The sequence below is a fragment of the Zootermopsis nevadensis genome, unplaced genomic scaffold, assembly GCF_977971745.1.
Source record: "Zootermopsis nevadensis isolate Lab colony 2312 unplaced genomic scaffold, Znev_1.0 Znev_ptg000025l, whole genome shotgun sequence".
NCBI classification, from domain to species: domain Eukaryota; kingdom Metazoa; phylum Arthropoda; class Insecta; order Blattodea; family Termopsidae; genus Zootermopsis; species Zootermopsis nevadensis.
The window spans coordinates 8707038-8731895 of NW_028259157.1; the positions used below are offsets into that span (position 1 = coordinate 8707038).

At 34.8% G+C, this 24858-nt stretch overlaps 1 protein-coding gene across 29 annotated transcripts in view; it reads left to right on the forward strand.

Moving 5' to 3' along the window:
• Positions 1-24858, forward strand: part of bt (projectin protein bent) — a 173325-nt gene that overhangs the window by 130959 nt on the left and 17508 nt on the right. For all 29 annotated transcript variants that reach the window (XM_087356134.1, XM_087356133.1, XM_087356141.1 and 26 more), the window contains 31 exons: positions 838-1001; positions 1937-2218; positions 2849-3148; positions 3880-4061; positions 4656-4776; positions 4860-5138; positions 6504-6609; positions 6856-7061; positions 8567-8739; positions 9316-9445; positions 9550-9707; positions 9844-10081; positions 10273-10569; positions 11558-11752; positions 12077-12264; positions 12869-13144; positions 13737-14012; positions 14833-14980; positions 15816-16002; positions 16117-16232; positions 17118-17402; positions 18008-18150; positions 18755-19038; positions 19553-20319; positions 20404-20682; positions 20975-21277; positions 21566-21868; positions 22209-22320; positions 22986-23158; positions 23603-23772; positions 24301-24418. In XM_087356134.1, the coding sequence (XP_087212260.1) occupies positions 838-1001; positions 1937-2218; positions 2849-3148; positions 3880-4061; positions 4656-4776; positions 4860-5138; positions 6504-6609; positions 6856-7061; positions 8567-8739; positions 9316-9445; positions 9550-9707; positions 9844-10081; positions 10273-10569; positions 11558-11752; positions 12077-12264; positions 12869-13144; positions 13737-14012; positions 14833-14980; positions 15816-16002; positions 16117-16232; positions 17118-17402; positions 18008-18150; positions 18755-19038; positions 19553-20319; positions 20404-20682; positions 20975-21277; positions 21566-21868; positions 22209-22320; positions 22986-23158; positions 23603-23772; positions 24301-24418 (6959 nt within the window). The remainder of the gene's footprint in view (positions 1-837; positions 1002-1936; positions 2219-2848; positions 3149-3879; positions 4062-4655; positions 4777-4859; positions 5139-6503; positions 6610-6855; positions 7062-8566; positions 8740-9315; positions 9446-9549; positions 9708-9843; positions 10082-10272; positions 10570-11557; positions 11753-12076; positions 12265-12868; positions 13145-13736; positions 14013-14832; positions 14981-15815; positions 16003-16116; positions 16233-17117; positions 17403-18007; positions 18151-18754; positions 19039-19552; positions 20320-20403; positions 20683-20974; positions 21278-21565; positions 21869-22208; positions 22321-22985; positions 23159-23602; positions 23773-24300; positions 24419-24858) is intronic.

Genomic DNA, 24858 nt, shown 5'->3' on the forward strand with positions numbered 1-24858 from the left:
AGCTTTTATTTACTTTGCCAGACCCCACCTCATATACAATTTTGTGCTGTTAATAGCTTCAGTAGTAAAAAAAATCATGGTCATGACAGTCCTCATAAATTTACATATTCTTATATAAAATGACACTATAATACACAGGGTTAGAAAATAGGACTATTAAATATTTATATTAATTAAATAACATCTAATTAAGTAATAAAGTGCAAGTACTTGGGCACTCTGAATTCTATTATATAGGGAATTTATTATTCATTTGAGTAACCAGGTTCTCATCATGGAGGCCTGGAATCATGCCAGGGGCAGTCCATGTGGGTATATTCTTGACAAATTGGCACAGGGACAGGTTTTTCTCAGAGTTCTTAAGTTTCCTGTTTCACCATCATTCCACAGCTGATCCATGTTCACTCGTGTATCATCTGGGGGTTCGACATTGGTCTTCTTAATGGGTACAGTTGCATGGAGACATAATCTTTTATTTTAATAACAATAACAGTAACAATTATGTATTTGAGTTAGTAATACCTAAAAGTGAATTTTATGTTAATACAGTTAAGAATATTCTGACAGTGGCTTTTATGTAACTTGTTAGGTTATGCTCAGTGTTAGAGATATTCTTATTTGTGAGCTGTATTACGTTCTAATGGACACCAAATGTTATGATTAAGCACAGTCTCTAACTTTCTGGGGATTGTGATTCACGTCTCAGTCATGAAACTAGCTGTCTCTACATGTGAGTGCTGTTTTACTTGCTGTCCTAACATATGTATGTACATTGTCAATAGATAAGAAAAACCTAAACAAAATAATAATTATAAAATCTTATATTCTTGCAAACAGTCCATGGGAGAAGGCAGCTGAGGTTCCTGGAAACAAAACCAAAGGAACTGCACCAAATCTCACTGAAGGCGAAGAGTACGAATTTCGAGTGATTGCAGTAAACAAAGGTGGCCCGGGAGAACCTAGTGAACCATCAAAATCGGTTATTGCCAAGCCCAGATTCCGTAAGTACTTGAGTGATGTTGGCAATTTAGATAGGAAATTTGGGATGACTGACATATACAACAAAAAAAGACATTGATATTTTATTTGTAAAAGTTAATTAAAATTGAAATGTTACATTGTGTGAGATTTGAATTTCTCATGGCAGTGAAGATGACAATTTTGGTCTTCTAGGTTGTAACACCATGTTGACTGATAGATAGGTACCATCATTTCATAGAAACATACTGATTCAATCTTCAGACAAAGACAGTATGTATCTCTAAACCAATGATATGTATGTAGGATTTGAGGTTTTGATGGCTGTGAGTCTGAAGATGGCTGTCTTCTGGGTTGTTGCACTGTATAGTCTGGTAGAAGTTTACCAGCGTTTCTGAGGTTCTTGCTGCCCTGATGATGGAGGCAGCAGGGACCTCTGAAAAGTTGGTAAACTTCTACCAGACTACATGACGCAACAACCCAGAAGACAGCCATCTTCAATGGTATCTACCTGCAAGTCAATATGATACAACCCAGAAGATGATCATTGAAAAAATGTTACACAGTTCAAATTTTAAATTGTGCTTTCATAAATTTGAAACTAGCTACCGACTAGTGGTACTTCTAAAAATGTATCACTTAAATTATTTTCCCCCCTCTGAAAATCATGGTTTTCTTGGCCATGATGCTATATAGTCATTTTAAGTGGTTACCAACATTTGGAGGAACATATCACATCCATCTTCAGTCTAATATCACTTCTGTCCTACAAGGCTACATGGCATTATAACCTGGTATGTCATAGTCCTTATGTTTACTGCTGTGAAAACCTCAAATCTCATATGTTTTACCTTTTTCTCCTCTTCCCATATAATGGGGATACCTATGTCCCAAAACACTACTACAATTATGTAACATAAATGCAATTTCCACAAAGAAATCTTTATTTATTTTTCAGAGGCACCATGGTTTGATAAGACTTTGCTACAAGATATGGTAGTAAAAGCTGGTCAGAAGATTAATTACACCATCCCAATAGAAGCATCACCAAGACCTAAAGCAAAATGGTCCGTAAATGGCAAGCCTGTTGAACCTGGAGTACGAGCTGATATTCAGACATTTGCCAATCAGACTGTGTTTGAGATTTTGTTTTCAGTTCGTAATGATACTGGGCGCTACACTCTCACACTGGAAAATGAATTGGGGCAGTCCTCAGCTTCTGCCAATGTCACTGTACTAGGTGAGTGTGATTTCAAAACCCACAGCCAGTCAGTCTGATAACCGAAAGAATGATGAGAAAGTAGTGTATTATCACTTTAAAATATTTCTAAGTTTTCATGGTGAGTTGTTATTAATAATGATCTTGCTTTTTGTACCAGTACCAAAAAGCAGGATCAACATTAAAATTACTTTTGTAGATACGTGATATATGTAAGCTTATTTTACATTTAGGCAGTTCTCTGAAGTAAAGTGTTTTGGATACAAAAGTAAATGTCAGTGTCTATCAGTTGTGTCCCGTACTGAAGCACATTGGTTGTAGTGTAGAATTTACATAGCTACAGTTTGTTGTTAATGGAGATATGAAATTAAAGCACTGGTTACATAAGTGACATCAAATGACATCTTTCATAAAATATTTAATTAACAGTAGTAGTTATTTACTTTTGAAGTTATTTGGTTACGTAGACCCAAATATTTGTTTTTAGAAGCAAGCCTAAGACTGAGATATGGATGTGAAGAATTAAGAATTCAGTCTAAAATATATATTCTAGTCTTATACTTAAGTAAAGTGTTGAATATTTCTTTTAAATGAAATTAATATACCATGTATCTAAATGTTCTTAATTATAAAGTTACATTATGTTTTTAGATCGACCATCTCCACCTGAAGGTCCTCTAGTGGTTAGCAATATAACAAAGGAGGGTGCTCGCCTTACGTGGAAGGTACCACTCGATGATGGTGGAAGTCCCATTCTGCATTACATTGTGGAGAAAATGGATGTGTCAAGGGGAACATGGGCAGATGCAGGCATGGCTTCAGGTCTATCTCATGATGTAACAAGACTGATACATCGGAAGGAGTACCTCTTCCGAGTAAAGGCTGTCAATAGCATAGGAGAGTCTGATCCTCTTGAGACAGCAAAGAGCATCATTGCGAAGAATGAATTTGGTATGTAATCACATAAGATTCTGTGAAAATAAAATAATATTCAAATATATTTTACTAGTCCGTATAATTTACTTCTGTTCTCTTCAAATCTTAATGTATATATGTAGTGCTTTCTTTTATAGAAAAAAAGAAACAAGTAATCTGATATTACATTGGTTGATTAGCAGTATTTTGCTATTTGTTATAAAAACAGACCTTAAAATATTGGAAAAAATTGATTTTATATGTAAAAGTCATCAGCACAACTGCATCTTTGTTGTACAGTTTCTTAATTTTAATTTATTTCCATCATATTTTTCAAAGAAATAATGAACTAAAGGATATCTTTGTTATGTTCCACTTTTTTTTCTTTATAATACAAATGTGACAGTATGACATATCCATGCATACTACTGAGAGAGAGAGAGACAGACAGACACACTCATACACGCACACGCGCGTGCACACGCACACACAAGACTTAGTGAAAGTTTCTGTTTCATTATTCCATTAAATGGGTCTGTGTTTACAACTCAAAATTTTTCAACAAAATTAAAATTTGAAAGCACTTTACTGATTGTTAACAGAGTGACATCATTAAGAACAGCTGAAACTACAAATGTTACTAACATACATAGAAATGTTGTAATTACAGAACCAGAATATTCAGTATATAAATTAAATTCTCGTAGTGTCCTGCGTTAAAAACGGTTATAATTTATCTGTTTTTTTAATTTTATTTACTATATTAGATGAACCAGATGCTCCTGGAAAGCCACTTATCATGGACTGGGACAAGGACCATGTAGACCTGGAATGGGCAGTACCTAAATCAGATGGTGGCTCTCCCATTACTGGCTATATTATTCAGAAGAAGGAAAAAGGAAGTCCATACTGGGTGAATGCAGTACATGTTCCAGCAAAACAATCCAGTGTAAGTTAAAAATACGAAATTGTCATATTGATGATATGAAATAATTGCATGTAGTTAATTAAAAATAGCATGCATTGTTAAAATGCAGCATCTGTACCCCTCCTTTAACCTTTAATTGTTTATAATATGCTGAAAATATGTTCTGCTGTTGATCTTATACATGATCAATACTTGATGGATACCTTCCTTTCTCTTCAAGATACAGTTATTAAAGTAATTCTCATGACTTCCAGCATCTTAAAATAATTTAATAAATTAAAAGTTGTGAATACTTTGTTCATATTGATAATATAATTGACAAATTTATATCTTGCAAGTTATTGTCCATTATTTTCACAAAAATGAAACAGAAGCAGTCTAATGTATTTTTGGGTACATAGTTGATATCTCATATTTTTGCTGTATCTAGGACCCATTTTTTCATTTTGAGATAATCAGTACAGTTACTTCTTTTGTGAGTTACAGATTTTAATGATAGATGTGAATCTTTTTCTGACCATATTTATGTACAAGTTCTATACTTTTCTAATTTAGTTTGGTGTATTTTGTCACACACTGCACCAAAATAAACAAGACATTTTATTTACTATTCAGGGTACTGTACCAGATCTTACAGAGGGCCAGGAATATGAATTCCGTGTCATTGCAACTAATTCAGCTGGCCAGAGTGAACCTAGTGAGCCATCTGATACTGTGATTGCTAAAGCAAGATACTGTAAGTATTTCTGTACTTATTAAACACTGAAAAATATTCCTTTGTCAATAATATTACTTATGAAACTGACATCTTCTTTACAGTACCCCCAAAAATCAAGACACCTCTGAATGATATCCGCATCAAAGCAGGCCAGATCTTTCACGTTGACATCGATTTTATTGGTGAACCTCCACCAGAAGTAATATGGTCTGTGGAAAATAAGCCACTCAAGACAGATGAAAGAACAACAGTAACCTCAATTGGTTACCATACAATTGTCCACACAGTAAATGCCAAGAGGTCTGATAGTGGACTGTATCATTTGATGTTACGAAACAGCTCTGGTCTGGATGAAGGATCTTTCCAAGTCAATGTATTAGGTAAGAATTTACAATGCACGTAGTTATAAGTTGAAAAATGGAGTCAGATAAAATCTATTTTGTGACATTACAATAAAGTGTTACTGGTGGGAAATATAAACAGTTTCAGGCTTTTTGAAGGAAGCCTGTTTGGGGATTGATCGGGGTTAGTAATGGTTGTTAGAGTATTTCTAAGGGTATAGAGTCATGCATCCCATCTGTGTACCAGCCAATTTATTCCCTCTGCAAAGAACTCCTTGGGTTACTGCCACAACTCACTGCACCCCAGTCATCTGGACACCTTCATCTGACCTGAGTCTGTGGCCTTTTAGTGCTTTGTTTAGGGGCACAAAAATGTAAAAGTCATACAGTGACAGGTCCAGGCTGAATGGGGGATTGTCCAGCACCTGGAGTACTGGAGTACAGTGTGTCCTGGGCATTGCAGGCTACGTGGGGACTCTTGTGAGCATTTTTGGATACTGTCTCTTAATGGTGATGTGAAGATCTCAAATGGTTCCACAGTACAACTGTATATTGTTGGTGATGTCATGGTCCTTGAATAATTCCAGTGTCAGTGGCCCATTGATGTCAAAACAATTCTGTTCAGATGGATTCTGCATCTAGAACAGTAACATTTAATTATGTCCCATTCTTCCTGTTTGCTCTGATGTGCCTCCTTTGTTGCACATTTTGTGGTTGACTTATGATGTTGTCATTAATACAGCCACATTATCACCTGCAACCAGTCATTTCCAGTAGCAGCATCACAAACAGGTTTATTTTAACATTGTATTTAATTTAAAAAATAAAAATTTTGGGGGGTTTTCCTTCTTGGTTCTTATGCTGTGTTTTGGTGGAAAATGTTTCTGGTATTTGAAGGAATATATGTCCTCCACTGTTAGAGTAGAGGCACCAGAAAAAAGTCACAGTGGGCCCTTATTGGCAACAGTAATGGGCTTCTATGACATTGATCACTAAGATGGTAAAATATCTGCAATATTGGCAATATTGACTGAATATATGAGAGGCTATAATGACCTCTGATATTTAGAAACTGAAAAAAAGAAAAGGAAAGCTAGTTTTTTCGACAAACACTAAATAATAAGTCTAAACCATATGATGGTTGAATGGCTGAAAGAATTGCAAAATACAACTTGTATAAGCTTGAGCAGCTTTTAAGAAACAAATTGCATTTTTAGTTGGTGCTAATAAATCTGTGGATTGAACCCTGTGTCATGATTTCATACTAATAAAATGTTTAACTATGGGATACAGAGGTTTAAGCAAGCAATATTTTTTATGTCACTCTCATGGTCTGTCATTTACCATTAAAATGTACCTTATTGTGAGTCAAGGAAATCTTTTAAAATAGGAGTTTTTTTTCAGATCGACCTTCACCGCCAGAGGCCCCACTTGAGTATGAGGAGATCACTGGATCTAGTGTAACCTTATCATGGAAACCACCTAAGGATAATGGTGGTAGTGAGATTACGTAAGTTGTCTGATAATATCAAGATTAGATTAAAAGTTTTAAATTACATAATTTTCTGTTATTTGCAACTAGCTAGGAAATGGTTTCCTTATAGAGCATCATTTCAGATTATGAAAATTGTTAATGTAAATTAAAAACTGTTAAGAAAGATATATGCACTGTATTTTATAGAGCTTTTAACTGAACTTTTCTTTTGTGTCATTTACCGTGTGTTTTCCTAATGTAGCTATTTTGTTTTTGTTTTAGTGGTTATGTAATTGAGAAACGAGACCTAACACATGGTGGTGGTTGGGTGCCAGCTGTCACTTTTGTAAATCCAAAATATAATCATGCAACTGTCCCTCGACTTCTGGAAGGCACCAAATATGAGTTTAGAGTATCAGCTGAGAATCTCCAGGGTCGCTCTGATCCTCTCAACACACAGAAACCAGTGGTTGCCAAAAATCAATTTGGTATGTTTTGAGTGAAAATAATAACTTTTTTTCCAAATAATGATATTCTGCAAACTTCCTTGTTGCAGGCAAGTTTTTAAAAGAATACAGTGAAACCTCGATGCATCGTTTTCGGCGGGGGTGGGAAATAAAAACGATGAATGCGGGAAAACGATAGATGCGGGAAAGCATTAAAAATTTTAAAAAAAACAATGTTTCCCTTTCAAAGTTACTTCTTTTTACCAAAAAAGTCTTTAATGGACAACTGGTTTGTCGAAACTTTACGTTTTAGACCAAACAGAGCACTTTCCACGTTCAAAATGTTTTCCTCGTCACGTTCACTAATATTAAGCGCATAAAAGAACGACTTCACTTTCGCCAATGCAGCGCGCGCTTCGGCAAAACTCGGCAAAGCTTCGGGCTCGCATTCGTCGTCTTCTTCCTCACCACTCCAACCCCCTTTGCGGACAATAACGGGAAGAATGGAAATACTATTACTGCCGAACTCAACGAAAAGTAGCTGTAGAAGACCCTGAACCGCTGGAAACGAGATGAACCAGAAGAATGAAAAGTGCCGCCAGCCTTTCCTTTGTACTTGTAATAAAAGCATTTGTGAAGAAATTCACACTGCACATGCCATCTGGCATCGCTGGAACGAAATATGAGTGGACCCAAATTAAAATCGTAAAATTTCTGACAATGGGCACCGCCATTCACTCCAACTATCACCCCTGCACCGCTGACCCTCATTCCAAAAGAATGTGCTGGTTGGGCGATATAACAGGTTACCGCTACTGCGTATTCCAAAAACATTGTGCGTCTTTCGGTAATAATTTATCTCAAAACCCAGCATTTTAAATTCTCAGAAACGATCATTGCGGGAAAATTGTGGGCCGGGACTAAGATTTTTGAACGATCGATGCGATAAAACGATAGTTTGAGGAACGATAGAAGCGGGAAAATGTAACATTATTTTATATGGGATATATTCGGGACCGAACAAAACGGACGATGCATCCGGGAAAACGATAGTTCCGGGAACGATGGATAGAGGTTTCACTGTATTCATATCTTGAAAATTTAAAATATTTCTTTTAATTTAGTAAGTTTGTTTTCAGCTTATCAAAGATTTTTAATTGTACTGGATATAAATAGTCAGATTGAGAAATGGGATTACATTAATTGATTAGTTAAGAAAAATGAAGGAAATGATTGTTGCATAGGTACTTCCCCAGCATTTAGACGGAGGTACTGAATAAGAAAATGGAAAATGTCATTGAGGATAGCAGGTGTCCTAGCCAGGGTTCAAATTGAGCACCTTGTTAATTCAGAGCAAAGTCCTAGATCTTACATTACTGCACTCTGTCACATGATTTGTGTTGTATGATGTATCATATTAAGAACACTGGGTAATGTATTATATAGTTCAATTTGACAATAATTTTGCAAATAAAAGGGTCATATTGATAAATGAGTCTACAAATATAACTACTTACTTAATTTAAAAAGTTAAATGTGTGTTGCAGATGTACCTGGCCGTCCTGGTCGTCCTGAAGCTGTTGATACTGATAAAGATCATATTAGAATCAAGTGGACACCTCCCATCAGCAATGGTGGCTCCCCAATTATTGGCTATGATGTTGAGAGGAGAGAACGTATGACAGGTCGCTGGGTAAAGATGAACAAGGACCCAGTGAAGGTACAAAGATACACAACTAAAATTATTTTTAACTATTCATGAAACAGACTGATATAAAAAGTAAATATGATTATGATAATTATTAATACTTCATGATTATTACATAGGACGTGTTGAAGATGTGTTATGATACCTGGTTTACAATAAATTAATAAATAACAAAACAAAGACTGAGAATCAGGGGAGTGTACAGAAGAATCTTGTATCTAATACTTAAAATGCAACTTGCGTTTAATACAATTTCAAGCGTATAAAATGTTAAAATCTTTTTGGCTGCCTCCAAGTGTGTTGTAGGTCATTTGAGATATCAAATATGTTAGTCAATCTCACTCTAAATGTTTGGAACTTGTATGATAGCCGTCAAGAACATTGAATATCGCATTTTATTTGCAGTCAAAATTATAACATTTTTCCAGTGCTGTATTTACAAAATCTTTCATCAAATAAAAATTAATTAATTAATATTATATGACAATTTCTGAGACTATAATGTCTGTTTCTGAATATTTACTTTTATTAATATGAATATAAAAAATCAGTTATGTCACTAGTGAAACATGATTTACCATGTTTCAGCATCTTGAATACTATGATGACCATGTGCAAGAAGGACGTCAATATGAGTATCGTGTTACAGCCATCAATGCCGCTGGCCATGGAAAACCAAGTGACACATCAGCCACTATTACAGCTAAGCCTATGAGAGGTATAGTTGATTCTCTTCAGATTGAAGTATGTGTAATTTATCAGCCAATCTGTCTGCATGGTTTTGATGGTAATTTCGTATACTGAATAAATTATGTCTTACAGAAAAGCCAAAACTGTATTTGGATGGTCTCTTTGGCAAGAAGATTAAAGTGCGTGCAGGTGAACCAATTAATATCCAGATTCCTTTGTCAGGAGCTCCTATTCCTGTTGTTGAATGGACCAAAAATACTGTTAAACTCCCAGAAACCAACAGGATTTCGGTAAGTTTTGTGTGAGATAGGGAATTCACTTTTAATAAGATACTAGTATAGAAAGTCTTTTTGACTTTCTTGTTTATGTAATTTATTTATTGCTTCATAAATATGTAAGAAGTGCTTTTTCTTTAAATTTCTGCAGGCAGCAACAACAAGTGATAACACCAGTTTGCATATAGATTCTTCAACTAGACATGATTCAGGAAAGTACACCATTACAGCAAAGAATGACTATGGCAAGGACTCTGCAGATATTGAAGTTGTGGTGGTGGACAAGCCTGGTATTCCCAAAGGACCACTTTCATACACCAATATCACACAAGACAGTGTTTCACTTGCATGGAACCCCCCAACAGATGATGGAGGTGGTGAAATTACAGGTATTTTTTGCATAATATAATTTAAAATCATTTTATTTATTAGCTAATATAGTATTGAATGTGACTGCTGCAAGGTAATTTGTGACATGATAATAATAGACTATGTTAACACAAGTAAATATGTTTTGTTCCATAAATTTATTTCAGTTGATGTTTAAATAATTGAATATCATTTAATACATTTTTTTCAGGCTATGTCATCGAGATGAAAGAATATGGTTCAGATAGTTGGAAAACTGTACCAGGATTCTGTCCCAAGACTGCCTTCACAGTCAAGGGTCTGAATGAAGGAAAGCGTTATGTGTTTCGAGTTAGGGCTGAGAATATATATGGCCTGTCAGAACCACTGGACGGTAAACCTGTTGTAGCAAAGAGTCCATTTGATCCCCCAGATGCTCCAAGCACACCAGAAATTACAGGTTACAGCCCAAGTACTTGCAGCTTGCAGTGGAATCCTCCAGCATCTACAGGAGGAAAGCCTATTACAGGTAAAAGAACAGTTTATTTATTTTCCTAAAGACTTATAACTCAGCAACATTTTACTCTTCACAGTTTCTTAATGACATACTTTAATTAAAATCCTGTTTTCTAAAATTGGTGTGAGGATTAAGATTAAAATTTTTATAGTGGTGAAAATAATTCTAAGGAATGTGATCTTCTTGATTATGATGCCATGTAGACTTTAAGTGAGATTTCAGATTTTCACAGCTATCTTCTGAGATGTATACGTGGTTACCAATCTAATATCAAGTTCACTTGATGTTTGGAATGGTGTCTTAATCATAAATCCCCCATTCCCATTTGCTGCCATTTCTTTTTATTATTCATACTTTTATCCCTTTACTTATTTGCCACAGGGCATGCTTACACTTTTTTACCATTTTTTTACCTTCTGCCACTGTCTTATTACTCTTCTGAACTTTATTCCCTAAAATGAAATGTTTTATCTTTATTTCTCCTCTCACTGTCATTATTCCCTTCATTCTTTGCATCACTTTCCTTAAAAGTAAACCCTTATTGTGCCCTACATAGGAGCTGCAATTATTATGACTTCTGTGCCTACTTCCCTCTTTTATTTTTTCTTTGCTCCCTTTGGCCATCCTCCACCTATATAAATTTTTCACTTCACTTTGATGATGGAGGCAATACTTTTATTAAAAATGTTGGTAACCACCTACAAGACCATGTGGTTCCACAACCCAGAAGACCACCATTGACATTACATTTTTTATTCTTGTAAACCTTTAGTTCATTAAATATTAGTAGTTGTAATTTTATTATTTATGTGTATGTTTGTGCATACACACAGAACATTTATTATAACTTCAGTAGGAGCTTTACTCATTCTATATTCTATTAAATGATTTAATTTTTCTTTGTTACCATTATTTGTAGGCATTCTAACTTCAGTACATATATCACGTAATAGTAAGTTACTGAATAATTAATTTTTCAATACTATTCCTGTTTGTGCAGGCTACTATGTTGAGAAGCGTGAGCGTGGAGGAGAATGGATCAAGGTGAATAATTATCCAACACCAAACACAAGCTTTACAGTACAAGATCTGCGAGAAGGCTCCCGTTATGAATTCCGTGTGATTGCAGTTAATGAGGCTGGTCCTGGAAAGCCTAGCAAACCCACAGAACCAATCACAGCAGAGGCACAACGCTGTAAGTTACTGAGTTTTGATAAACACTTTTGTAGTAGGATTACAGAGAGTGCTCTTTAATAAATGTCTTTCTGACCAGTTACTTCAGCTTCTTCATCCTGTTCTCTTTATCCTCCTATGTATTTGAAATCTCTCTCTGCTATGCTGTTTATCTTCATAGATTTTAATTTTTTTTAAATTTTGATATTAATTTTTTGAAGTGTTGTATTAAGCAGGAAAGTTTGAGTTGTAAAATATCTCCACCTGATCTGGATAGAAATTACTTCTCAGAAAAACCTGCATAATGTAATTAGTAATGACTGCACTGTTATGTTCACTTATACAGTGAAACCTGATGCACCGGAACCTCCTAAACCTGATCGCATCACAAGAGACAGTGTGACCCTCTCTTGGAGGCCTCCCCGAAATGATGGAGGATCGAAGATCAAGGGCTATATTATTCAAAAGAAAGGAAAAGGAGATGATGATTGGTCTGATGTCAATGGAACTCCTGTCCCTGTCAATGTGTTCAAAGTGAGTTACATTTATTCAATATTTAAATGTAATTGCTTCCAAGTTTGTGATACTTGCTGATTTTTGAATGCTGTTCTTAATGTAAATTAAATTTTATGAAGAAAAATTTAAGGTTATTAGAAGTGAAAAGTAATAATGTCATTGCTATTTAGTAATGTTTCATGATTGCAAACAAATAACACATACACTACTGTGATTACTTTTAACTTCACAATGTGAGCTTCAAGATTATACTGTATTTATTACACATTAATTGATGAATCATCTTAACATGACACTACCTCATGTATATAATGATATCACAGTTAATACATGCAGCCTTGAGGGAAAGATAGTTATCCTTGAAAATTAAGGAATTTAAAGAGAATAATGGAATTTGGTAAGTTTGAATTACATTCTCTAAACTAACCTGCTATGCATGATTTGTAATGTTTTTAAACTCATTATAATATTTGTTAATATATTATTAATAGCAGATTTTGACAACTAATTACTTATGACTATAGAATTTGGTTATATACAGTAATTGAGGAGCATTACATGTTGTTTTTGGTATGTATCTGGTTGGTTGAACTATGTAACACTAAATTCTTTGTATGAACAGGTGCCTAATCTGAAGGAAGGTGATGAATATCAGTTCAGAGTGATAGCTGTGAATGATGTAGGTCCATCAGATCCCAGTAGGCCAAGTAACAGCATTTTGATTGAAGAAGAAGCCAACAAGCCATGCATGGACCTAGGAGGTGTTCGTGATATTACAGTGCGCGCTGGAGAAGATTTCTCTATCCACGTCCCATATGTTGCATTCCCAAAACCTACACTTACATGGTTCAACAATGACACACTGCTGGATGAGACTGACAATAGAGTACATCAGCAAGTAAGTTCCTGTTTGTAAGAAGATGGTCTTTTTTATATTTAAAGAGATTAACAATTACACAAAAAATGTTGTATGGTGGGTAATGGGTATTTTCCCTGTTATTACCAAAAATATAAAAATTTAACATCTTTCCAATTGTAGGATTCAGGGTTTTCACAGTGGTGAGTCTGAAGTTGGCTGCCTTCTGGGTTCTTGTGCCATATAGTCTGGCAGAAGTTTACTGACGTTTCAGAGGTCCAAGAATCTCTGAAATGTCAGTAAACTTTTACCAGACTACACAATGCAAATACCCAGAAGACATCCACCATCTATTTTATCAATTAATGCATTGCTTTTCCATTGTTACACAACAAATGCATACAGCAGAACAGGCATACAATTTTCTGTTATATATTTTTTCCCCCACTGGAAAGCTTGACAATATAGCTCAACAGATATCCCTCAGATTTAACATGTAATACACATAATTTTGTGATTTATCTTATTGACATCATATGAAGATGGGAGCAGCAGTAAAAGTACAGGATAAACAATTGTATTATGTGATTTTCTACATATAATAGTGAGTAGTAAATATGTCTTTTTATTGCAGTTGGCTGATGACTATGCCAGTATTGTAGTGAAAAATTCCAAGAGGTCTGACACAGGCCAGTATCGTCTGCAGTTGAAAAATAAATCTGGTTTTGACACAGCCACTATTAATGTACGGGTATTGGATCGACCATGTCCACCAGAGAATCTGAGGGCTGATGAGTTTGCAGGTGATGCTCTTACACTTTTTTGGAATCCACCAAAAGATAATGGAGGAGCTGATATTACGAACTATGTTGTGGAGAAGAAGGAGCCACGATCCACAGCATGGCAGAAGGTACGAGTGTGTGTTCATTTGTGTAACACGGCTGTGTAGGTACCTTATCAGTATGGTTAAAAATGTCCAACAGCCATTAAAGTATGTAGGGTTTTTAAGGAAAGAATGCCTATCTGAAAATATTATCTTTATTTTAGAGTTTTAATTTGCTTGGAAGGATGGGATTGTCTTTTAAATGCAGAAAATTTCAATAAAATTGTGGGGGAATGAAAAAAAACACAGTTTCATTCATAAACCAGTATATTACAACCCAAATAAATTTAACTAACTTGCAGAATGATCCGTTTTAAGTCTCTACAGTCAACTTTTGCTACAGTTTATAGATGTGCCCAGATTTATTGTCAGGTGAATACAAGTTGAACATTTTTTAAAATGTGTGATGATGGAACACTAGACATTACATCTCAGAATACCAGTGAAATGTTGCGACTAGATATTTCCAAATGTAGTGTTATATTGCTCACAAAATTGCATATTCTTATCAGTTGAAACCTATGTACGATGTTTATCGAAGGTTCCCAATGTAAGATTGCCAGTGACCCAAGTTGTAACATTGGGTTTTCATAACTCACACTGAAGAGCAAAATTTGCCACATGGAATGTAAATATGAATCTTCATGTACATTTAAGGAAACAGAAAAGTGAATGGAAAGATTAAATGATTTATTTTTTGGTAGGATTATTATGAAGAATATTATTTGTTCTTCAGTCAGTTTTACTATTACTGTATCTTAAATTAAGCATGCAGAAGTGTGTCATCTCAATAAATTTCAGCAGAAATACATGTATTTGTATCAGCTAATTAGTTCTTATTTCTTAGGTAAGCAGCTATGTGACTACACCTTTCTGCCGTATTCGTAACTTGGTGATTGGTCGAGAGTATGAGTTCCGAGTTATGGCTGAAAATCAGTATGGCACATCTGATCCTGCTCTTACTGCAGAGCCTGTTAAGGCAAGGCATCCATTTGGTATGTATCCATTACTTAAAAATATGGGGAACATTGTTGCATTCTCATCTGAATTTTGTTGCTTTTGAAAGAAGTCATGTGATGAAAAAGATTTATTTCTAAAATCAGATACGAATATTTTATTTTCAGGAAACCAGTTTTTCTTACAAAAATAAAAAAGGAAATATTTTTGCTTTTGAGTGGCTTAGGCAACTGCAAAAGCATTAGTCAGGGTAATCAGCACTGGCTGAGATTTGTATTAAGTACCTTCGATTCAGAAGAAAGTTGTTGTTAAGTTGGGCTTCTTTATATCACTGAACAAAATTGCATGTATTTCAGAAAATTTGTAACCACCAGCCAGACTTAGTATTTAAGTTGCTTAAACACCTGGAAGAGTAGCTGCTTGGAGAACCTCAGAGCAATTGTTGGAGGCAAATGTTTAATAACTGAAGTCCGTGATCACTGTTCTTATATAAAATTTATTTTAATAAAAACATAGCATGTGTCACAGTCAGATACTCAAGTGGTTAGAATCCTGCTTCATATTCATATGGTGCTTTTTAGTCCAGAGTCTGGCTTTCCTGACTGAAATGATTCATCATTTTCCTCAAGTCTTCATAGAAATGATTGGTTGGTACTTTAGATTTGTCATTACTACTTCCTTCCACAACATCCTCAATTTATCATTTATAATCATACTCCCATTTGACACAACATAACCTTTCATACTGAGAACTCATCAATAAATGAACCTGTAAAGAAACCATAACTATAATGTTCATTTCCTGCACCAAGTCCTTTACAAATTATTTTGACTCTTGACATTTCAAAGCTAATGTAATGTAAAATTTCTCAGATCCACCTGGACCTCCTGGTGTACCACGAGGTGTTGAAACAACAGAAGACTCAATTACTATCTCATGGACTAAGCCACGCCATGATGGTGGTTCCCCAGTCTTAGGTTATGTCATTGAGAAAAAGTTGATTGGTGAAGACAAGTGGACAAAAGCAACACATGCACATGTAGTTGAGCTCACATACAAGTAAGTAATGACAAGTGCTGTTTAGGTCTTTGTGAATCACTACTGCTATTCTTTAAGTACAGAAAGATCTGAATGAGTTGTATTAGTTTTTCATGAGCTTTACTGTATTCACAGAGTTCCTAACTTGATTGAGAACCATGAATATGAGTTCAGAGTAGCAGCTGTTAATGCCGCTGGTCAAGGACCCTGGAGTTCATCTTCTGATGCAATTGTATGCAGGCCACCACGATGTAAGTTTAAATATTAAGATAAATTAAAAGATACCTAAAAAGTATAAACAATATGAATACGAGTATGTACACTCCATTTGATTTATTCAGAAGCTGCATACTTAAAAAAATTTACCTCATATATTCTAATAGTTTCACTATGTTTTAATATAATTTGTAAGATACAGCTGACTTTCAAAATGCTATGAAGTTGACTCAGCACAAATATGTTTCCAGTATATTTTTTCAATAGATTATTTTGAACCCAGATACAGTGTAATAATTTTTATTTATAGTTACAGATGTAATTATCAGACATATTTTTTACTCAAGAGAGATTTAGAGTATTTTCTTTGCTTCATCATAAACCAGCATTTAGTAAAAAAAGTTTCTACAAATACAAGCAAAGCTTTAAAATGCCAGCCAAGTTTTTAAAATTTGAACATGTTTCATAATTATCACAGATACTTTAAAATGTAATCTGAGGACAGGAATGTTGAGTTGAATTCCCTTTGTATCATCACAGATAAAAATGTGAAAATTTTTAAAGCACTGTTAAATACTGCAATTTGTATTTGAGTCTTCTGATTCCAAGTTGATACATTCAGAGAATCAACTCCATGATTGAGGATTTTTCTTGAGCAGTTGGTAGTTATTCAGTAGGGAAATTAATCAGGCATCATATAAATTCATCCCTGGATATTTATCTAAGCCAGTACAATGCAGTTCATGCCGTACTTTCATGAACATAAGTTTGTATATCTTTGCCTATTTCATTAATGTATGTTCTGTAAAAAAATAATAAATATTATATTACCTTTATGCAATTTCAAAATCTATGAAAAGTGAAGAGGTTTGTAAAAAGATCTGCATTATCACATTTGTAAAATGGAAATGAATTTTCAGGTGCGCCCAAGATAACTAGTGACTTAAGCATCCGTGATATGACTGTGATTGCTGGTGAAGAGTTCACTATTACTGTTCCATTTATTGGTAATCCAAAGCCTAAACCAACATGGACAATCAATGGTGAAGAAGTTATTCCTGGAGACAGAATTAAGTTTGAAACAAGTACAACATCAACAGTCTTCATCAACAAGTGTGCAAAGCGATCAGATCTTGGGGGCTATACAATACAGTTGGTCAACTCAGAAGGATCAGACACAGCCTCGTGTAAAGTACTTGTTGTTGGTAAGATGGACAACTTTTTTTAAGCTGATTATAAAGCTTAAGTCTAAACTGAAGTAAATCAATTGTATAGTATAGAGAAACCCCTAATTTATGTTTCAAGAGGCAATGTAACTAAACTTGAAATCACAGAAATGGAACTTCATTAAGAAAATCAAAACAAGTTGAGTGCAAGAATGATAGAATACAGTAGACTTTATTCTTAAAGTTTACATAAGTTATGATAATGATGTTAAAGATCACTTCTGAAAGAACTGCATAAGTACTGATGTAGACCACTCTTTGTTTTCCCACAGGCAGTATGCAATAATGTTCATCCGCTACTAAGAAAAACAAGAATTAGCTATATAATGTTCTGTGACTAATTCAAAATGATACTGTTAACTATAGAAGTCTAAATATTGTTGAAGAAATTATGTATTGAAACTGTTCTTTTCTTTTCCTTCCCCATTTGCTTTAAATGGTCTCCAAACTGAGTTGGGAAATTATGTAGGAGCCAGTTCTGTAAATAATGCAGTAAACAATAACTGTGAAGGTCACATAGCTCATTTGATATGTGGAAACAGCCAGTGTAATGTCTCTAATGGATTTGATATTATATCTTGCAGATAAACCTCTACCACCACAGGGACCTTTAGATGTTTCTGACATCACTCCAGAAACCTGCTCACTTAGCTGGAGACCACCACTTGATGATGGTGGCTCTCCAATTACTAACTATGTGGTAGAGAAATTGGATCCCTTCTCTGGAGTAAGTGTAATTTCATTTCTTTCAATTGTCTTTGACAGTTGCGAAAAGTTTTAAAGTAAGATTGAAAATGTTTTTTTGTAAGACGAACTTCACACAGTATCCATGAGCAGTTTAATTGTACTTGTTTTTGTCACTGTAAATGTAGTATAATCTAAAAGTTAAAAATCTTAGATCCTTGTTATTTAAGTAAACACATGTCTAAATGCTATTTTATGTTAATATTATTATGAATATATTCAGTAATTTAATTTTCTCTGTGTTTGTTAGTTCATAGCTGTCCTTTTAGACAGTTCTTGAGTTTTTGAGAAAGAAATCATTCTGATCTAAGGCAAGAGAGTGGAGAGTTTTATCTAGCTGAGCTATGTGAACTAAGTCAACAAGTCATTTATGGACAGCATATTCTTGGTGAAGAATCCATCACTCTGACCAAAATTTTGAAAATTTCTTCTGAACCACATTTTACCAGACATAGGAGAAGTTACATGTGTAATGTCTGTTTCATAGTCTGCTTTCAGCAACAAAATCTGAATGAATGTTATCCTGCAAATAAATGAAAACATTACTGTATCTGGGCATTTTCAATGACATCACACTATTTTTACAGATGTGGGTGAAAGTAAGCAGTTTTGTCCGAAGTTGCCATTATGATGTGATTGGTTTGGAACCCAACAAGAAGTATAGCTTCAGGATACGAGCAGAGAACCAATATGGTGTCAGTGATCCATTAGAGACAGATCAACCAATCACCGCCAAATTTGCATTCACGGTGCCAGATCCTCCTGGACAACCACGCATCAGTGACTGGAATAGCAGCAACATCACACTCACATGGGATAGACCAAGAAGTGATGGAGGTTCTAGAATCCAGGGCTATAAAATTGAGTACAGGTGATAATTTAAATAGCTTTCTTTGATTAATTAATTTAAAGCTTCTTTCTTGTATCATGATAATTGAAATTGTATTATATTTTCTTTTATTCAGTTGGAGATACTGTTCAATATTAAGGCTTATAGATGATATAGATTTACATTTCAGTAGTGGCATTCTTTTTCTGTAAAAATGCAGTGCATCATGAGTAAAGTTCCTAAATATGGCAGTATTTTGTAATTTCTGAAGTATTTTATGTCCTATACAGGGTAAGTTTTATTTAAATCATCAAGCAGTGTTTGAAATGTAACAAAACAGTCAAGGATAAATTTACATGATATTGGCAGACATTTGAATAGCTTATTAAATTATCATAATGCAATTGTAGGAGAAAACTCTATACTCACATTGTGGTGTACGTACTCTTTCATAGGTAACTTACTGGACCATACTTTTGTTTCATTTAGTACAGTCATTAAGGAATTTATACAACATCTGGGAACATTAATTAATTTTTATAATTCTTTTTAACAGGGATGTTTCAGAATCACAGTGGCGTGTGGCAAATGATTATCTTGTTAAAGACACAACATACATAGTGCATAGTCTTTTATCTGGATGTGAATACGAATTCAGAGTACGAGCTAAGAATGCTGCTGGCTGGAGCAAACCATCACCACCATCCTCTAAGTTCAAGCTAAAGGGCAAGTTTACTGTCCCATCACCACCAGGAACACCAACAGTTGTCAAGGTTGGAAGGAGTTATGTTGATCTCAAATGGGAACCACCTGCATCAGATGGTGGAAGTCGTATCACAGGCTATATTATTGAGAAGCGTGAAGTTGGTGTGGCATCATGGATAAAGTGCAATGAATATAATGTTCTAGACTGCAGTTACACAGTACTTAATCTTGTGGAACAAGCAAACTATGAGTTCCGAATCTTTGCTGTGAATGCAGCTGGCAAGAGTGAACCTAGCTCTTGTACAACACCAATCAAGGTTTGTGAAGTGGAGGGAGGTGAGAAACCGGAATTTGTTCGCCCACTTACCAATCAGTGCATACCACTTGGACTGCCACTTGTCTTGGAATGTGAGGCTAAAGGTAACCCTGCACCAACGGCTCGGTGGCTGAAGAATGGCAGAGAGATTACTTTAGGTGGTAGATTCTATACTGAGCAGAAGGGCGGTGTTTTCAAGTTGAATGTCTCAGAAGTGTGGGGAGCTGATGATGGGGACTATACGTGTGAGGCCAACAATGTCCTGGGTTTTGTAACTACAACTGCCCGTGTCAAGATTGGTGGTAAGTACAGGTTTACATGTTTATTAACTGTAGTTGGCAGTTTGTTATGCTACTTGTAAATCTCCATTAAAAATTTGATTACAGCCCCACCAAGGATTGATAGAGTGCCAGGCGACTTGTACTTGCCAGAGGGAGATAATACAAAGATCAAAATCTACTATTCTGGAGATCAGCCTATGGAAGTAACTCTGAGTAAGGATGGCAATAAAATTGATGAAACTACTCACATTAAATACACAGTATTTGATGAATATCTGATAATATTCATTAAGGATATAACCAAGAATGATGCAGGAACATATACGTTATCTGTCAAGAATGACAGTGGGAGTGTTTCAGCATCCTTCACAGTATACATCACTGGTGAGTTGAAAGTCATGTTTTATGAAATGTATTAGCCAAACGTTCTTTTTGACTGAATAAGCTGCTATGTACAATTTGCCAAATTTTGGTTAACATTAAAATAAATAATTTATAGTTGCAACAGATAGAAATCAGTTTTTCCCGAACATAAGTTAAAAATATTTTTGAATATACTATACATCATGTAGTTTGTGTGTGAATAAAAATGTTTTGTATATGTAGCAGATTTAATTCTCTTGTTTAATTTTATAAAGATTCTTGTGTTGGTTACAATGTAATTTCTTAAATACAGGTCTTCCTGGTCCACCTATTGGACCACTTGATGTGTCTGACATAACCAAACACACATGCACACTAAATTGGAAAGCACCTCAGTATGATGGAGGTCTTCGTATTACTCACTACGTTGTGGAAAGGCGAGATGTTAGCCTGACTCACTGGATTATAGTGTCCAGTTTCTGCAAGGAGACCACTTTTACTGTACAAGGACTTACAGAAGGACAGGAGTATCTGTTCCGGGTTATGGCTGTTAATGACAATGGCATTGGACCACCACTTGAAGGAACAAATCCAATCAAGGCAAAAGCACCATTTGGTAAGTTTAACTTTAAATTACAATAATTATTCTTAAGAAAGAACACATTTAGAAAGCATATGTAATCTGTATGATCCAAAGGATGAAGATGGTTCTGAAAACATTGGTGTTTTTTCCATTAAATCACCTGACACGGCTGGTAGCCGAAGAAGGATTCATTATTATTTGTAGTCTATTATGTTATTACACCTTTCCACTCTTACCAACTCTAACACTGTTATTGTTTTTATTATTTATTTTACAATTATGTTTATTGTTGTCGTCATTCATATTATTTTTACTGATTAGATCCTCCATCAGCACCTGGAGTGCCAAATGTCACAGAAGTAGGTGAAGACTTTGTCAACCTTTCCTGGGAGAAGCCAGAGTCAGATGGTGGATCCAGAATTCAAGGCTACTGGATAGATAAACGTGAAGTTGGCAGTGAAGCTTGGCAGAGAGTGAACCTCTCAATATGTTTTGCCACTCAGATCAACATCTCAAACCTTATAGAAGGCCGTCAATATGAATTCCGTGTTTTTGCACAGAATGAAGCAGGATTGAGCCAGCCTTCCTCAGCTTCCACATCAGTCAAGATAAAAGATCCTCTGAGTAAGTACTTTGTATTGTAAATTGATTAATGTGCATGGTATTGAGATTATTATACTATTTCTACAAAATAATATGACTTCCTTTGAATGGAATTTATGTGGTTCAAATACTGCTTGGACACATTACAGAGATCGTTATAGTTTTCTAATTTTTGCCAGGAAAATTCTAGTTTACTGTCCCAAAAATAGGATAAAACTGCTTCTTCATTTCTCTAAAGCTGCACTTGTTACCATGCATTCAGATTAGTAATTTATATATGCACCCATAAGTGCTTCATTTTTATCCATACATTATGGTTACCTTTTCTGTTAGAAATAATTTTACATATGTTTAATTTCAGCTGCTACACCTCCAGAAATTGTTAAACCATTGAGAAATGCCAATTCCATACAGAACCACAATGCACAGTTTCAGTGTACAATTACAGGAAATCCTAGACCAACAATTACATGGCAAGTATTTTTGCAACATAAAGACTAATGATACTAGCACTTTTTTCTCACAAACATTGTTTAGAATTTGTTCTTATGAAAAATTAATGAACATTTTTGTAATTCTTAATGAATTTTCACTACAACAGAAGCATGCCAAGCTGAACTTAGAATTTCAGCCAGTAACTTATACTAGAAGGTGAATTACTGCCAGTTTATTTCTAGTAATACCAATTAGTTTATTCATTCCCTTTCTTTATATTATATGTTTATTCCAATTGCTACTATTCCTTATAATAAGTGTTATATATACTGGCACTGTTATTTATTTGTGTGTGTGTGTGTTTATGTATGTATGTAATGAGGCTCATCACCCTGATTATGGAGGCAATAGGCACCTCTGACACGTCAGTCAGTATTTACCAGATTATGTGGCACAGTTTCCTAGAAAATTGCTGTGAGAAACTGAAATCTCACCAAAAATGTGTGTTATTAGCATAGCACATTATACTAGAAATTGTCACTTGTTACACCCCTGTGCACACTGCATTCTAGGCAGATGTCTTGCTCACCTTTCGCTAATTCTTGCGAGGTAATAGTGTCGTGGTACAGTGAATTTAAGTTCCATGGAAAAGGGTTAAAACTCTAGATTGATATATGTATCGTACCTGCCATATCTTTTGCAGGTACAAGGGAGCAAGAGAAATTATCCATGGTACCAAATATCACATGCTCAAGGAAGGTGATGTATACTCATTGATTGTGAATGATGTGTATGGTGAAGATGCTGATGAGTATGTCTGCAGAGCTGTCAATAAGGGTGGAATCAAGTCAACTCGTGCTGAGCTCGTCATAATGAGTAAGTGTTTATCAAAAGACCCTTCTAATTAAGTAGAAAGGTCTTTGAAATGCAGATAAAATTAATGTTTGGTTAATGAAATTATATCATGCTCGGTAAATATGTTTTATTTCATTTCTAACTCTGCCCATCTGCAGGACTTCCAAGGATTCCTTTCTGTCATTTCTTCCAACCAAAATATTGTGTGTACCTTTTGATTTCTCCCAAATTTACTACAATGCCTACCCATCGTAATGTCCTTGATAAATTTTTGTTGCAAAGATACTGAATTAAAATTAATTCTCTCACTTGGGATAGTGTGGTTAATATTATGTAGACCTGATTTTTGGGATAACCATCCTTTTTCTACAACAAAACAAACTCCTCATCAAATACATTTGCAAATTATCCTAATGTTATTTGTTGCCTGTACAAGTACTGACATGAAATTAATTCACTTTGTAGCTGCCCCAAGGCTAAATGTGCCACCTCGATTCCGTGACACAGCATTCTTTGATAAAGGTGAGAATGTTGTTATCAAGATTCCTTTCACTGGTTCCCCCAAGCCAAGAATCACTTGGCAGAAGGATGGAGAAACTGTAGAGTCAGGTGGACACTTTGCTGTTGAGGTTAAGGTAAGAAAATTTTGTTCAACATCACTATAGTAAATATTTAGCTAATTAAAATGTTAGGATGAAGTTCCCTACTACCAGGATATAACCTTCGGTGTCATGACCACTGATACATCCAACTCCACTCACCGAGTTAATTATACAGTAACATCATAATCAGTATTACATATTTTCTGTATTTAATACAAATCATGACATGAAGTTAGAAATAGGCTCTTAATAGCTTTAACATTAATAGCATCTATAATATTTTATTAATGGGTTCACATTTCTTTCATAATCTGTATCAGAAGTGAGGCTCATTAGAAAAATATGTTATTTTGCTTATTTTATTTCTATTTTCATTCTGGCTAAGCTAAATTATTATATGGGAAAAGGGGATTTGAACTCCTATGCTATGGGGTTTGTTCACTGGACTTCATCTCTATGGTTAATGGTTTAGTGGTGTGTTCCTGTGATGCATAGCCAACTGGATAATACATAAGTCATGATGCAGGGTCTATAAATGCTTATTATTTCCTTTTGTTGCAGGAGAGGCATGCGATCTTGACTATACGTGATGGAAGCAAACTGGACAGTGGTCCATACCGGCTTCAAGCTGAAAATGATTTGGGCATGGATTCAGCAATTATAAAAATTCAGATCAGTGGTATGTATTTAATTTATAATGGAAGTGGTGTTTCAAATAATTAATCATTCTTGAGTGTCATAAAAATATGGCACATTCAGAAAATGTGAAAAGAGAAAGGGAACATGTAAATTTTTTTTTTATTTTATGTTATCAAAATGAATATAAAATGCATTATTATAAAACAGTTAATTTGTTACCTGTACAGTTTCACTAAGTCTCTGTTATTAAAATATAATGATTCTATTTTGCACATAATAACTATGATAAAAATAAGAGCTAGTTGACAAGAGGTTACAAGTTTGTTAATACAGTGAAACCTCGATGCATCGTTTTCGGCGGGGGTGGGAAATAAAAACGATGAATGCGGGAAAACGATAGATGCGGGAAAGCATTAAAAATTTTAAAAAAACAATGTTTCTCTTTCAAAGTTACTTCTTTTTACCAAAAAAGTCTTTAAT